Source organism: Equus asinus, chromosome 22, assembly GCF_041296235.1.
Source record: "Equus asinus isolate D_3611 breed Donkey chromosome 22, EquAss-T2T_v2, whole genome shotgun sequence".
In the NCBI taxonomy this organism is placed as follows: domain Eukaryota; kingdom Metazoa; phylum Chordata; class Mammalia; order Perissodactyla; family Equidae; genus Equus; species Equus asinus.
In genome coordinates this window covers 43700006-43713805 of record NC_091811.1, presented here as the reverse complement: position 1 = coordinate 43713805, position 13800 = coordinate 43700006, and the positions used below count along the sequence as shown (strand labels likewise).

The 13800-nt window shown below is 34.0% G+C and overlaps 1 protein-coding gene across 1 annotated transcript in view; it reads right to left on the bottom strand.

Annotated features, from left to right (window-relative positions):
* LOC139041534 (mucin-19) overlaps positions 1–13800 on the bottom strand; it is a 74707-nt gene that overhangs the window by 44633 nt on the left and 16274 nt on the right. Inside the window, exons 4-16 of the mRNA XM_070494183.1 lie at positions 12957–13127; positions 11205–11387; positions 10354–10545; positions 10150–10266; positions 8392–8442; positions 7268–7327; positions 6404–6632; positions 5491–5608; positions 4970–5030; positions 4651–4748; positions 2617–2827; positions 1795–1917; positions 1288–1411 (exon numbers count right to left, since the gene is read on the bottom strand). Of these exons, the coding sequence (XP_070350284.1) occupies positions 1288–1411; positions 1795–1917; positions 2617–2827; positions 4651–4748; positions 4970–5030; positions 5491–5608; positions 6404–6632; positions 7268–7327; positions 8392–8442; positions 10150–10266; positions 10354–10545; positions 11205–11387; positions 12957–13127 (1738 nt within the window). The remainder of the gene's footprint in view (positions 1–1287; positions 1412–1794; positions 1918–2616; positions 2828–4650; positions 4749–4969; positions 5031–5490; positions 5609–6403; positions 6633–7267; positions 7328–8391; positions 8443–10149; positions 10267–10353; positions 10546–11204; positions 11388–12956; positions 13128–13800) is intronic.

The following is a 13800-nucleotide window of genomic DNA, read 5'->3' as shown; positions in this document are numbered from 1 at the left end:
CAGCTCTGATAAAAGTCTCATTGATGGTGGTATCCTGGGATTTTAAAAGACTTGCATTCCATTGACTAAAATAATAATTTCTGCCCACATTAAACATAGAAAAACTCGTAAACTGGATTTCAGGGGTTTATTTAAGTGGAACACATTTCATTTCTAGTATTAAAACACCTGCTACACACCACATTGTAGACCTCCACTGTCCAACACAGTACAAAGACACGTAGCTATTGATTATTTGAAATGAGGCTAGTGCAGACTGAGACCTACTGTATACGTAAAATACACACACACTTCGAAGACTTAATATGAAAAAAGATTGTAAAATCTAACTTTTTCTACTAATTTCATGCTGACATGACAATATTTTGGATATATAAATTACATGATTAAAATTAATTCCATCTGTTTGTTTCTCTTTGCTTTTTTAAAATTAAAAGCTAAAAAAAGTTAAATTATATTAGTAGGTCATATTTGTGGCTCACATTATATTTCTCTTAGAAAGGACTGTTATAGACATTCAATAAATCATAGCTTTTGTCATTCATAATTATTATTAATATAGTATTACCACACTAACAGTACATTTCCTATTTATAGAGAGAATATTACAATATAAATAATAGATTAGTTTTCATTGAAGCTGATTATTTCTCCACAAGAACATAGTACATTCCTAGAAAAGTCCTTTGGAGTCCCACAGAAATTTTGAGCTTCAGAGAAAAGTCATAATGAGGAATGGGGAAATCTCTCTGATCAGCATATTGTTGCTGAACTCAAAAGAAGAATCAAGCTATTCAATTAAAAGAGAAATAATCTATACTAATTTTTGGCACATTAAAATCCACTCTGGATTAAATATATCTTCCTCAGTGTAGCCTCATATAAAAATTATTTGAAAAGTGTTGGGTTGTTTCTGATTGTACATTTTATCAAATACTCTTGGCAATTGGCATAATCATTGTTTCATTATTGCAACTATACCCTTGCATTATTTTTGGCTCTCTATTTGCAACCACCAATTGGTTTACTATTCAAAACACTATTTCAGTTGGTGAATCAACATTATCTTTTAAAAATACACAGAAAGTTCACATATTTTATATAAAAAACACACTAAACTTTCCTCGAAAAATAAAAGACAAAATATCAATGCAGAAAATGCAATGGAGCTGCTTTTTATTTCTGAAAAGTTGATTTTTAAGGGAGGAATTAGGAATTTTTTCAAATTAGGTAAAAATATTAGTATTATTTCACTATCAATAAAATATGGACAGAAAGCACACTTACCACTGAGAACCACAAGGACCCTCTCGGACTTCTCCTGACTGATACACCTTTCCATTGGATTCACAAGGACACTCAGTCTTTAATACACATCTCCCTTTCTCTCCAATATCATCCAGTAGATAACCTAGAATACATTGTATAAGATTAATCTCAAAACTATATAACATCAGTAAATTCTCAAGCAGTATATTATGAAATCACTTGAGCTAGTTCTTTCAAGTGTAAAAACTGCAAGAGTGTAGATAATTTTCTGAGGCACAGAGCAGTCCTACTGAGCTCAATATAGGACTAGAGAATGATCTGAGGCGTACCACGGCTCTCAGGTACTGTAGAAACAAAAATACATCTTAACTTTAAAAGTCTCTCCACCCTTTCCACAGTTTGCTAAAAGGATAGATTACGAATAGGTGAATTCATTGAATACCTTGTTACAGAGGAGACCCCACTATACCTGAGTCACGTGACTTTCAGTAGTTTTAGTGTAAATATTCTCACAGGGTATATTACCTTCCAGACAGGTGCAACCACTCACACATTCACTGTCTTGAAAAGGAGCCACATTAGAACAAGTTGCAGGATTTGAGGGTCCACATTCTTTGTAGATATGCTTTTCTGGGCATATAGGTTTTTCTGGAGAAATAGAAACATACATATACATGGAAATTAGAGGGAAATGAATGTGATAAATACAAAACATTCTAATGGAGAGCTTTTCAAATAGGATTCTTTGAGACTAATTTTCAAGATACAAGTCAGTCTTTAAAGATACTCAGTACAACAAAATTATGCCAATTTCCCATGCATTATTTTATGATTCAATATTTAACTTGGAGGAAATGCATATTATATATAATATCATTTCTTTATTACTTTGAAATTGATGTTCTACTTGTATTTTAACTTACAAGGATTGAGGTAAACGTTAGCGGAAAGTATATTTATATTTGCATGAAACTCATATGTATGTTTTATTAATCTTTTTGAAAGAAAATCATGGCACTAATTAATATACTTTTGATAACTTTCCCAGTTATTCTTTTTAAAGTTTTTACAGAATTACTCATTTTCCCCAGTGACTTTTATTGATTGTAAAGACCATAAAGTTCCCAATTAAGAACTCAATACAAAGTACTGTGACTCGGGGCAAGTCACCTCACCATAATAGTCCTCAGTTTCCCCATAAGCAAGTGTGAGAGACAAGGCTCTATCATCGCTAAGGACCTTTCCAGCGCTTACAGCCATTTGAGAGGATTACCTGAAACACAGCTCAACTTTAAAGTGCTATATAAAGTTCCCAATTTGGAATTTATAATAAAATTTAAAACTTACCACAAACTACATCAGAATCATCTCGCCAGTATTCATAGGTGCCAGGACCATCTGAGGCACAGAGGCGGGACAACTCTGAATAAGTGTCACATGTAGATTCTTTGCCTCCATTTTGGCAGTACTCATCAACACAAATCATTTTGTAGTCACTGGATAAAGCAGTAACCTTTCCACATTTCTCAAAGTAGGTTTCAATAGTTTTGTTACAGTGCTACAAAATAAAGCAAGAAGTTTTATTAAAACATAAGAAAAATTGGCAATCAATGAATATTTATGAGAAGATAAATTGAAAAGTGTTTTTTGCATAATATCCCATAGCTTTGACACGGAGAGTTGTTGAATGCTGGTTGAAATGGAGAGTTTTGAAGTATTACAGTTGGTACAGTGACTCCTCAAAGAACTCCACCTCTGGCATTTGGATTGCCATATAAGGACTTCAAAAATGGTTGTACCTAAACTTACCCAAAATTTCTCTAGAAGTGACAAGAAGTTTAGAACTCAAGAAAATGGAAAGGGTAAGAAAAGGAGAGATTGGGCAATGCCAGAGACTGATGGTAAGTGACTGATACCACAATGGACAGAAGTGATACTCGCCCATTAACTGTTAATCTGCTTATATTTGATGAGCAAACAGTGACTCTGCTTTCTTGGTAGGAACCATGTAAGTTTGCCCTGGAAACAACATATTTGTTTTCATGTTGCTTAAGGAACTAAAGACATATATTATTGAACCCCCCAAGAAGTTCAAATTTCAACACATTTTAACTACCACATAGCTGTCTTCTATTTTAACCACGTTTGTTCTCAGAGAAACATAAATGCTACTGTAAAACAAATGCACAATTTACACTAATTAAGCCCTAGGGCAACTGATAACATTCTCCAGGTGAGGTATAAAATTAAACGAAATAAAATTTTTTACAATTTTTTCTCATCTATTATCCTTTGTGTATCTTTCTCACTAGATTATAGTTCCTTTAGGGTAAGAAATATAACATTGTATCGTTAATACAATATAGTAGGTCCTTATTAAATATACATTGGCTTTAACATAAATTTATATATTCATTCAACCAAATTTTTGAGCAACTGGAAGTAAGTTCTTACACACTATGCAACTACCACACAGATAAAACATCATTATAGAACTCATAATCTTACAGGGAACATATGAGGAAAATACGGGAAATTTTTATAGACGGTATCTTATCATAAGTACCAATGAGTGGTATAGAGTGACATAGGAAAAGAAAAGGAATTCTAACTGCAAACACCAGTGGGGGGGCGGGGGGGAGTTTCACACGGAAGATAGCAGATGAACTCATACAGTGTCATGGCTTAACTTGCTTTGCTAGAAGATGACAAGACAAATGCAATACCCATCATCAATAAAACAAAAGTCTCTTCTACCCATACTATCCACATATATCTGGATCTTGAGAATTTTGTTCTAGATTGAATAGGAATGTGTAAACATTCATTCTGTCATCAAACAAATCTATCAAATTCAACATAGAATTACACAATGGTGGAAAATTCAGAGTAAATGATGACTATTTTTTCAAGTGTGTAGTCTAAAAGGCTATCTGTAACTTTTTCAAAAAGTAGGTAAAGGATATGGAGGATGACAATTCAGACTGGTTATTGGGGCAAACGAGGGGAGTGAGAGTAGAAAGTAGTTCTTAGGGACACAGTACAAGGATTTCTAACTGAGGATCAAGTCAGTACCCATCAAGAGATAATAACGGAGAAGCAAAGCATGTCAGTTTACAGACAAACTAAAACATCGTGTAAAGGAAATTAGAATTGTTACACCAATATATAGTAAGTATCATGTCATTTTAGGAAAAACCCTTATTTTAGCATGTACAGCTAGACTAAAGCTGAGAAACAAACTACAGGGACATTGGAGCGGAAGCAGTTGCACAATTCTAAGAATAAGGTATGAGTGCTGGGAAGAGGATGTTGGCTATCTACACTGAAACCAAAGGAATAATACTGAAATTTTCTCCGAGATGAAATATGAATTCTTACCTGTACTCCATCTTCACAAACTTCGTAGCTTTTACTAACAGCATTGGGACAATCCCCCGGAATTTTACTATTGGCAATGTGTTCGTTGATATTGTCTCCTTAAAAAGAAAGTAATGTTTAATTCAAAATGTTCATTATATATGTATGTCACTTTCAAGCTAACTGTGGGCTTGGCAACATAAATATATTTTTCTATTTTAACAATTTCTAATTCTTTAGACAAACGCAAATTGTGCTAGATTTATCCAAATATGAGCAATTGCTTTATAATTTTCTTTTGGGGAACAATTTTCTTAGACATAATGCATTGAAATCTCACCTGGAGTGCTGTTGAAGTTACCACAAAGACCACAAGTTGAATATTGCTTGTGAAGAGTGAGCTTTTAAAAAAAATCACATGTATATGTTTATAAAATATTGAAACTATCTTGAGACAAAATTTACCCAAACAGAGGGGCAGGGACTCCTTGTGTTCAAGTCTACCCAAGCTGGTTACATACTCAGAATGTACTGCAGGGCCTCCTTTAAAGGACCTGGATCTAGAATTTGAAAAGGTCCTGACCCCACCTCTTACTCCACCTCTACTTATGTGTCTTTGGGCAGATTATTTAACTTTTATTAGCCTGCATTTCCTTAGTTCCATCATCTGTAAAATAAAATTAATAATAGTAGGCACTTCAAGATATTTTAAATATTAAATAAGATCTTTAGTACAGTAACTAGTGTACAAAGATTTCTCAACAAGCCTTAGCTCTTATTTTCCTTATAATGTATTGTTTTTCTAACTGAAAGTAAAGAACGAAAAGCACAGGATTTTAAGAAAATCTTAGATGGACTTACTGAGAGTTTGTTATTTTTGTCCCACATTAAAGTCAGGATTCCTCTACGGCTATTCAAGACATTATGTTCTCCATATTTTTTAATGTGAATCAACTTATTGTTATATGGTATCTGTACACTGAAGAGTAGAAAATACAAGTACATTTAAAAGGTAAGAATAGTATTTTTATAACATGATTTTCTGATAATTCATGTTTCTATGTTTAGTATCATAAATATAATACTGGCTAGTAAACATTAAAGTTTTCTTTTTCTTATCATTTCAGAAGAGATACAATGGCTTTTTTCCAATTTGGGGAGAATTTTTAAGGAACAATGAGTAAATCTTTGGGGCTTTGGAGAAGTGAACAAGAAGAAACTGGTTCAGTGTAAGAAAAAAATGATCAAATAATTTGAAAATTTCAGAAGTAGAATATTATGCCTCATTTTCTTATCCTGGAAAGTATTCAAACATGCCATCCCTTACAAATATGAATTGCTACTTCTAAAAATTGTAAAATTTTTATTTTTATTTGTATTATTTATTTATTTAATTTATTGTATTATTTATTTGTATTGTAAAATCTCAGATTTATATTTAGTGTTAAACATCGAAATGAAAACTGAAATATTCTATTAACAATTTGGTTGAATATGCATATAGCCCAAAAATCTAGATACTCAAAATAGACAAACAACAGAACTACTCTTTTTTCCCCGCGCTATTATAGGAATAAATATAATATCGTACAATCCCACATATAGCAAAGTGTTATACATTTTTCAAACTCTTATCTAAGAATTTATTATAAATATCAATATGAGCACCAAAATAGAAAGAGTACTATCTCTCCCATATTAAACATTTTTTTCTTTGTGTTCAGGTAACTTCAAGTAATTCTATAGAGTTTATCCAAAATACTATGACATTTACCTCTCTCCATTAACTAAAATGCCGTCACCCAAAATAGAGACGTCATTACTGTCGATTACAACTGTTATTCTTTCAATCTCATTATCATCATTTCGTTTGATCTCAACATTGAAATCTCCTCCAGAGTCAACGCAGTGACGGCAGAAAGCGTACGTGCAGGAAGACTCAAAGGAAAAGATCCGGCCATTGAAAGCCTTATACGCTCCTTTGCCCCAAGTTGAAGCTTCACCTAGAAGATATTTAGAGTAGAATATTCGTAACTGTATAGAAGAATTAATGTACCTTCTAGTGCTGATTTTTTTTAACTGTTTATGTACCAAGAAAAAAATCGTTGAAAAGTTCTATTCTCACAGCTACCGCCTTAAATCGGAACTTTCTTTCTCTCATACTGTGGAGATACACTAAAAGTAGTCCCTGAGTCTTTTGAAACACCCAAATTTGGCTATTCTGGCTAAAACAACATATCAATAAAAACATCTAGTTTCCCACTGGAAAAGGAAATTATCTGTACTCCGAGGAGGGATGTAAGGAGGGAGGATGTGGTTTGTTCTGCTTTTGGTAAAGAGTTGAATGTTGTCTAAGTGAGGTAGCATTTATATCAAACAAGTATAAAGAATTTATTACTTCTATACATTTATATGTATATATATGTATGTATGTATTTATGTGTTGTCTGTGTATGTGTGCGTGTGTGTATATATTTAGAAGAAAAATGATACAAATCTCATGTCATTCAAACACACAATGATCAAATAGGGATGACAAATTTTTAAAACTCAAATTTTGGTTACTTTGTAACCTCGTTAGGTACTGGCTGGTTTGGGCATAAAAATATGGATAGAAATTAGAGTCATTTTTACTTACCAATAATTGCATCTGTTTCTGAGTATTTCGGAGTTGCTTCCGGAATATGGGATCCTTTTTCTATGGAACACAATCCATAGATTATTTAAATTTCAAGGTGTATGGTGATGTTAAATATACAGGATACTTGGACTTCTACATGGGAATTTAGAAGTTAATTTTGAAGGCCATCAGTGGGCTTCCTTATCCTGAATATATAATTTGATTATAGGAGAGCTGTGATTTGCTAAGGCCATATACACGTTTATCTCTGAAATGCGTACTTTTTCTTGGAAAAAATCAGCCATAGTATGTTCAGAAGTCATTAAGGGCTTATTCATTTTGAGTCATGTACAATTACTAAGACATGCTGCATCCCCTACAGAACTATTTTTTCAACTTCAGGAAATAGAACTTTGCTAGCCTATTTTTTTGGAAGCCACTACCCAAAGAGGCCCAAGGTAGATTTTACTGTCGGTCTACTATATAATACTAATAATTCAATTTTCTATATATGAACAAAACTCAATTCTCCTGATCAAAGGGAATACCTTTGTATACCTTTAAACGTTAAGTTTCCCATGATTGTTTATTTTTAATGCACTGACCCTTTGGGGAACCAGATGAACTTACGTGAAATTTTAGAGCAAAGTCTAAACGCAAGCAGAATAGAACAACAATAATAACAAAAGGGAGTATTTTAATAGAATTTTAAAATATTTTTCACAATGCTATTTGTTGTATATTTTTAGGCCTCTTCTCTCTACTACAGGTTGTATTTACTCATCTTGAGTGGAAATAAATTGAACTCATAATTTATTTATAAAGTCATTTTTAAAATAATATATCTAAAATGATAAAGGAGAAATTGCGCTATGTTTTATTCAGGGTCCCTTAAAATATAATTTAATCTCTATTATTTATGAAATTGTTTCAAATATCCAGCTGGTCATCTAAACTTTGCTACTCAAAGAGAAGAGCACTTAGAAGCTCAAATCACCATGAGAAACACATGATTATATCAAGTCCTAGAAAATTAATAGTCAACAGGACATTTTATTTCAAAATTATATATATATCCATAAACACATATACATTACATATATATAAACTGTTTAAACACTGAAAGTCATAAATCAAACTACCTGGAGTACTGAGTGGTCCAGAGGTACTGTAGTCAGATGAGCTTGTGACACCTATTTTAATACAAAATGATTAGGCTGTTTCTGTGTATAATGTTACTTGGTAAAATAGGAGAAGTTTTTAAATTTGATGGATAAAACATGGATCCAAGGTCAGCAATGCTAATGCTAGCAGACTTATAACCATGTGAAGCTGTATAAGAAAACAAATATTATCAACTCAGCAACCTGTTGGAGTAATAAAATTGAATGCCTCACCACTAAATGAACTGACTCTGAGTTAATTACCTTAGAAGTTGTTCAGGGAAAGAGAAAAAGGCTTAATAGACAAGGTTCTAAGTCTCCTATCCCAGTTTCAACCAAACTTACTCCTACTTTGAATTGTTTTACATTGGGGAAATCTAGGTACCCTTTCAAGATGTCAACTGAGCAAAGGATTGTGCATTCACAGAAACTGGAAGTATGAAAACCACTAATCTAGATGAACTAAGATGCTCATATCAAGATGCTTAATGTCAAGAGATATTAACGTCAAGAGATACAGAACCTGCTATTTCAAAGCAACTAGATTTATTGCCATTAGCTACACTACCAAAAAGAATACTAATTCATAAAGTCTATCTGATTTGGAAAAATGAAAGCAGTTGAAAACTGACAACCAAATAGCAGAAAAATCTCAAATTGATAACAACTCCACAATAGAAATATAAGAGGCCATTACTTCTTAGTACATTTCTCAGGAACAAAACCTAAATTTGAACACCTGAGCTATTGGCAGCAGACCTGGGGTTCACAAATTCAGCGTCTCTTAAACCGTTTGTACCAACCGTGCTTAAACAAAATCAGTGGCAATAAATAATGACTGACTTAAATTTCTTAGTTCCATTGAAATGTTGATCGCAAAATTGATATCCAAAGGTCAAGAACAACCCAAAATAAAATTGTTATTTCTGTATGATCAAGCCTTTTTGAATAGATTCATTGACAGTCAATCCTGACTGAGGTCAACCGTTACAAGACTACACTATAACTCTTGCTAACTAGATTTCACTAAAAAAAAAAAAAAAAAAGGAAAAAAGTACTAATCCTAAATTTGAGTTCTAAATATGAATCCTGGATATTTTTCAGAACACTCATGTCATTAGAAGTGGATTTTCTGCCCACAGTTCCATGATCATTTAGTCTAGCGGCTGCCAAGACTTTCCAACACTGCTAATAGCATCAAAATCATAATAAAAATTCTTCTAACAACGTGTACCACAAATCCCAAGATTATTTAAACTAATGTTTCCATTAAGTAGAAATATTACATTTTATGAGATTTTCAAAAAGGATGAAACTTGTTTACTCTTCTCTGGAATGGACTTGCAAAAATAACTTAAGCCACCAGGACCGGATGCAGGATGCAATGCTCAAGCCCGGCAAATCAGCTGCTACTCTAAATGCCTCTTCAACTTGTGCAACTCCAAATCCATTTTGCATAAAGGCAACAGAAACAATTCCACATCAATATATCCACAGCCACAAAACAAGTTCCACAACCTATGCCAACAAATATTAAATGGCTTTTGCCTGATCATATCCAAACACATTTCAGGATTTGGGGCTTGCTTTTTATATTATTATTAATAATGTTTATGATTATCACTGTTATTTTAAAATGTGTGTTAGACTCCTGACTTTCTAATTGTCAGAAATAAATCTCAATTCCGAAGCCATGGGAACCAGATCCAGTAACATCCTTTCTAGTATCACAGGTACCTGTACCACTAAGGCCAGTTTCATCAAATTCATTTGGTTCAGAAGCACCAACACCAACACCAGCTTCACGCTTCCTTCCTCCACCACTTCCAGAACCAGAAGACCAAATGTATCCTCCTAATGGAAAATCAAAATGTGATTAAAAGAAATAAAGAAGGAAGAAATTAATTTGGGTTCTTGGGAATAGAGTCCAAGTTAGGATACCTGAGCCACTGACATCAGATCCAGGACTCAAGTATCCATCCCCAGCATATCCACTGCTATCATCTCCATTCCCTCCAATTCCACTGAGTCCAAATCCCCGTTGATAAGAAGACCCCAAATAGAATCCTGAATCTTCAGCGACACCATCAGAATATTCAGAATATTCACTATTTCTTGAACTTGAGCCACCTGCTGAATACAAAATGACGGTCACAAGAATTACTTTCAATGAATACCATGATTCAGAATTGCTCTGTGCAGAGAAATTAACCATCAATACCTAGAGCACTGAAACTAGAGCCTCCCTAACCTCCTACTCCATTTCCGTCAAAGTAGGTACCACCACAGCCATTGTCACCAAATCTATTTGAACCAGAATTTTCAAAAGGAAATTTAGTTCCACCTTTCCTTTCTCCATTTACAAAGTTAGAAAACTAGGTCCTTCTCTCTAAGGGAAACTAAAATGTTATTTTAAAAAATAATGAAATTTTGAAATCCATTTCAATTTCAGAATGCCTGAGTTATGGGCACTGGACCTGAAAATGATGGATCCAGGCCCAACAGCCATGTTGCTGCCCATTCTATCAGTTATCTGCCTTCAGATTCCTTTTCACCAAATGCCCAAACACCAAATCCAAATTCAAACCAGAAGCTCCAAAACCAAATGCAGCATCACCGTTCCCTGCTCCAAGTTCCCAACCAAAAACCAGGTTCCAACTGATGAAAAAATCAAAATTTTATTAAAAATTAATCCTCATTAATTAACTAGATTTTTGATAAATGTTATTTTTTAAAGAGGTATTTTAACTAGTTAATTATAAATTTTCCCGAATGAGTCTTATTTGGAATACCTGAGCTACTGGCATCATAGTCAAGGCCTTTGAATCCAGCCCCAACAAATCCACTGCCACTCATTGCATCTCCTCCAATTTCATTGATTCCAAATCCCTGTTGATCAGAAGCCCCTAAATTGGATTCAAAATTTCCAAAGCTATCACCAACAAATATATTCTCACTTCTCAAACTGGTGTCACCTGCAGAATATAAAATGATTGTCACAGAGCATATTGTAAACATTTTATGATTCAGAAATTTCTATGCACAAGAATGAGATAGCAATCCCTAGGTCACTGGAAACAGATCTGCCAGACCACCCATTCAGTTTCCTTCAACTGTTTTGCTACTAATGCCACTATTACCAAATGAACTTGAACCAGCAGCCCCAAAACGAAATGTAGCATTGCCCTTCCCTGCTCCAAGTTCCTAACCAAAAGACTCAGTTCCAACTGATGGAAAAATCAAATGTTATTAAAAATTAATCTTCATTTGTTAGTTTGCTGTTAAAATGTTAAAGAAAAGGAGTTTTAACCAATCACTTAATTTAATTAATTTTAAGTTTTCTTGGAAGAATCTTAGTTGGAATATGTGCGCTACAGGCATCTGATCAGAAACATATGGATTCACCCCCAGCAGATCCTCTGCTGCTCATTTCAACTCCAGTCAGCTCTACTGATTTCCAGTCTCTTTTGACCAGATGTCCCCAAACCAAATCCCAAATTTCCAGAGACGCTGCTGTTAACTCCAGCCCCACTTCTTGTGTTAATGCTATCTACTGAAATAAAAAAAGACTGTCACCAGGGAATATATAAACACAACTTAAGGCTCTTTACTTTTTATGTGCAAAGCCTAAATAGTAACACTGAGATAACGAGAACTTGATTTTCCGCTGTTCTCTATATCATCTTTACCAACGTTTTTTTTCCTTCAAGACAACTGGAACCACCTCCACATGAGCCAGAACTACCAAGATCAAATCCAAATTCACGCTTCTTTTCACCACCAAGTCCAAAATCAAAAGGCAAATGGAAGACTAAACTTATCAGGAGCAATTAAAAAAAGATGTAAATTATTTGCATTTTTTCTGATAAAGTCTGGATAAGAATTCCTGATCCACTGACATAAAAGTCAAAGCTCATGGATTTATCAACAAACTCCTGGCTATTCTTCCTGTTTCCACCAATTTCCACATTTTTTGAGATAAATTGCTCCGACACGAAAATACTTAGATTTACTTTACTTTATTGACCATCACTTCTTTCACTGGCTTTAATTTCTGGATATAAAATGCTGTTTACCTGCACTTTTGTGAATTTATTCTTTCTGGCAATCTTTTTCAAGAAATCCAGTTTAAATATGAGTAATAGAACTTAAAAAGTTAGCCTTGCAAAAGCCAGAAAGACACATGAGACCAAAATTTTTCTGTTCCTTGTGACAAAACCAGGAAACAGAGTTTAAGTGGCTTTCCCAAAGTCCAGAGAGGGTTAGTGAGAAAGACTGGGAATAAAAACTGGATCTCTTCCTTCCAAGTCCGAGCTCCTTCATAAAAGCACTAAATCTACTCGCTTCTTCACTAAAATGTTGAAATTGCTGATTTCTGTTGAACATAACACAGATCCTTTAAGAATCACACAGTTTAAAAATCTTCCTCATGAGTTCCTTTAACGCTAAATCTGTATTGGTCCAAAACTACACCACAAATCCCTGTTTGGCTAGTGGATTTATTTTTCTGTCAAAAACAGAAACTAAGAAACAACGTAGAATACCTGTGTCACTAGCAGCAGAATCAGAGCCAGCTAATCCGTATACATCATCCACATCAAATCCACTCTGGCCATATGGACCCCTACCGATTTCATTTTGGTTTGAAGCAATGCCACCAAATTCCATACCACCAGAGACAAGGTTGACAAGATCGCTTGCTGAATTGGTTTCCTCTACCATACAAAAATACAATCATTATCAGAGAAAAGTTGCATTCATTCATATTGTATAAGAAATTAATGTATGTACATACATTGCTTGAACTAGGCCTACATTATAGTTTTGAATGTATCCTCCCCCTCTTCTCTGTGTATCTTTCTCTATAAATTTCCACCCAGTATAATCAGGGGTGTGCACGGCAACCAATTTACCGTGAGGTTTGAATGAATTCCGTAAGAAAAGTGAAGCATTGGAGCCATTTAAGATAAAGTTTCACTGTGTTCTATAGAGCATGAACAAAGAACACCTCAGTATTGTAAACAAGAGCAAATACATCTGCGTAAACTTACTCGTCATACTGAGTTTGTCAATCCCAAAATAGATAACTAGACAGACAGGAAACTTTTGTGATCTTCCTAAAGATATTTCAACCTCACCTCTACACCTAAAGCTGTTTCTCCCTTTTCAGTTAGCACCACCTGAACTCAAATATCAAATTTTAATATAAAATATTGAAGTTATTTTCCTCATTGGATCTCCTTCTTTCCAATTTTTGTAGAGATATGAACTATGAGATTTACGGGACCAGGCAAGTAAAGTGGAAGTTGGAATCAGCCAATAGGGAGAAGTGTGTTGAATCAGAGAGGCTGTGCCCCACCTAAAGAAATTTAAATGTTTTTCCAAATG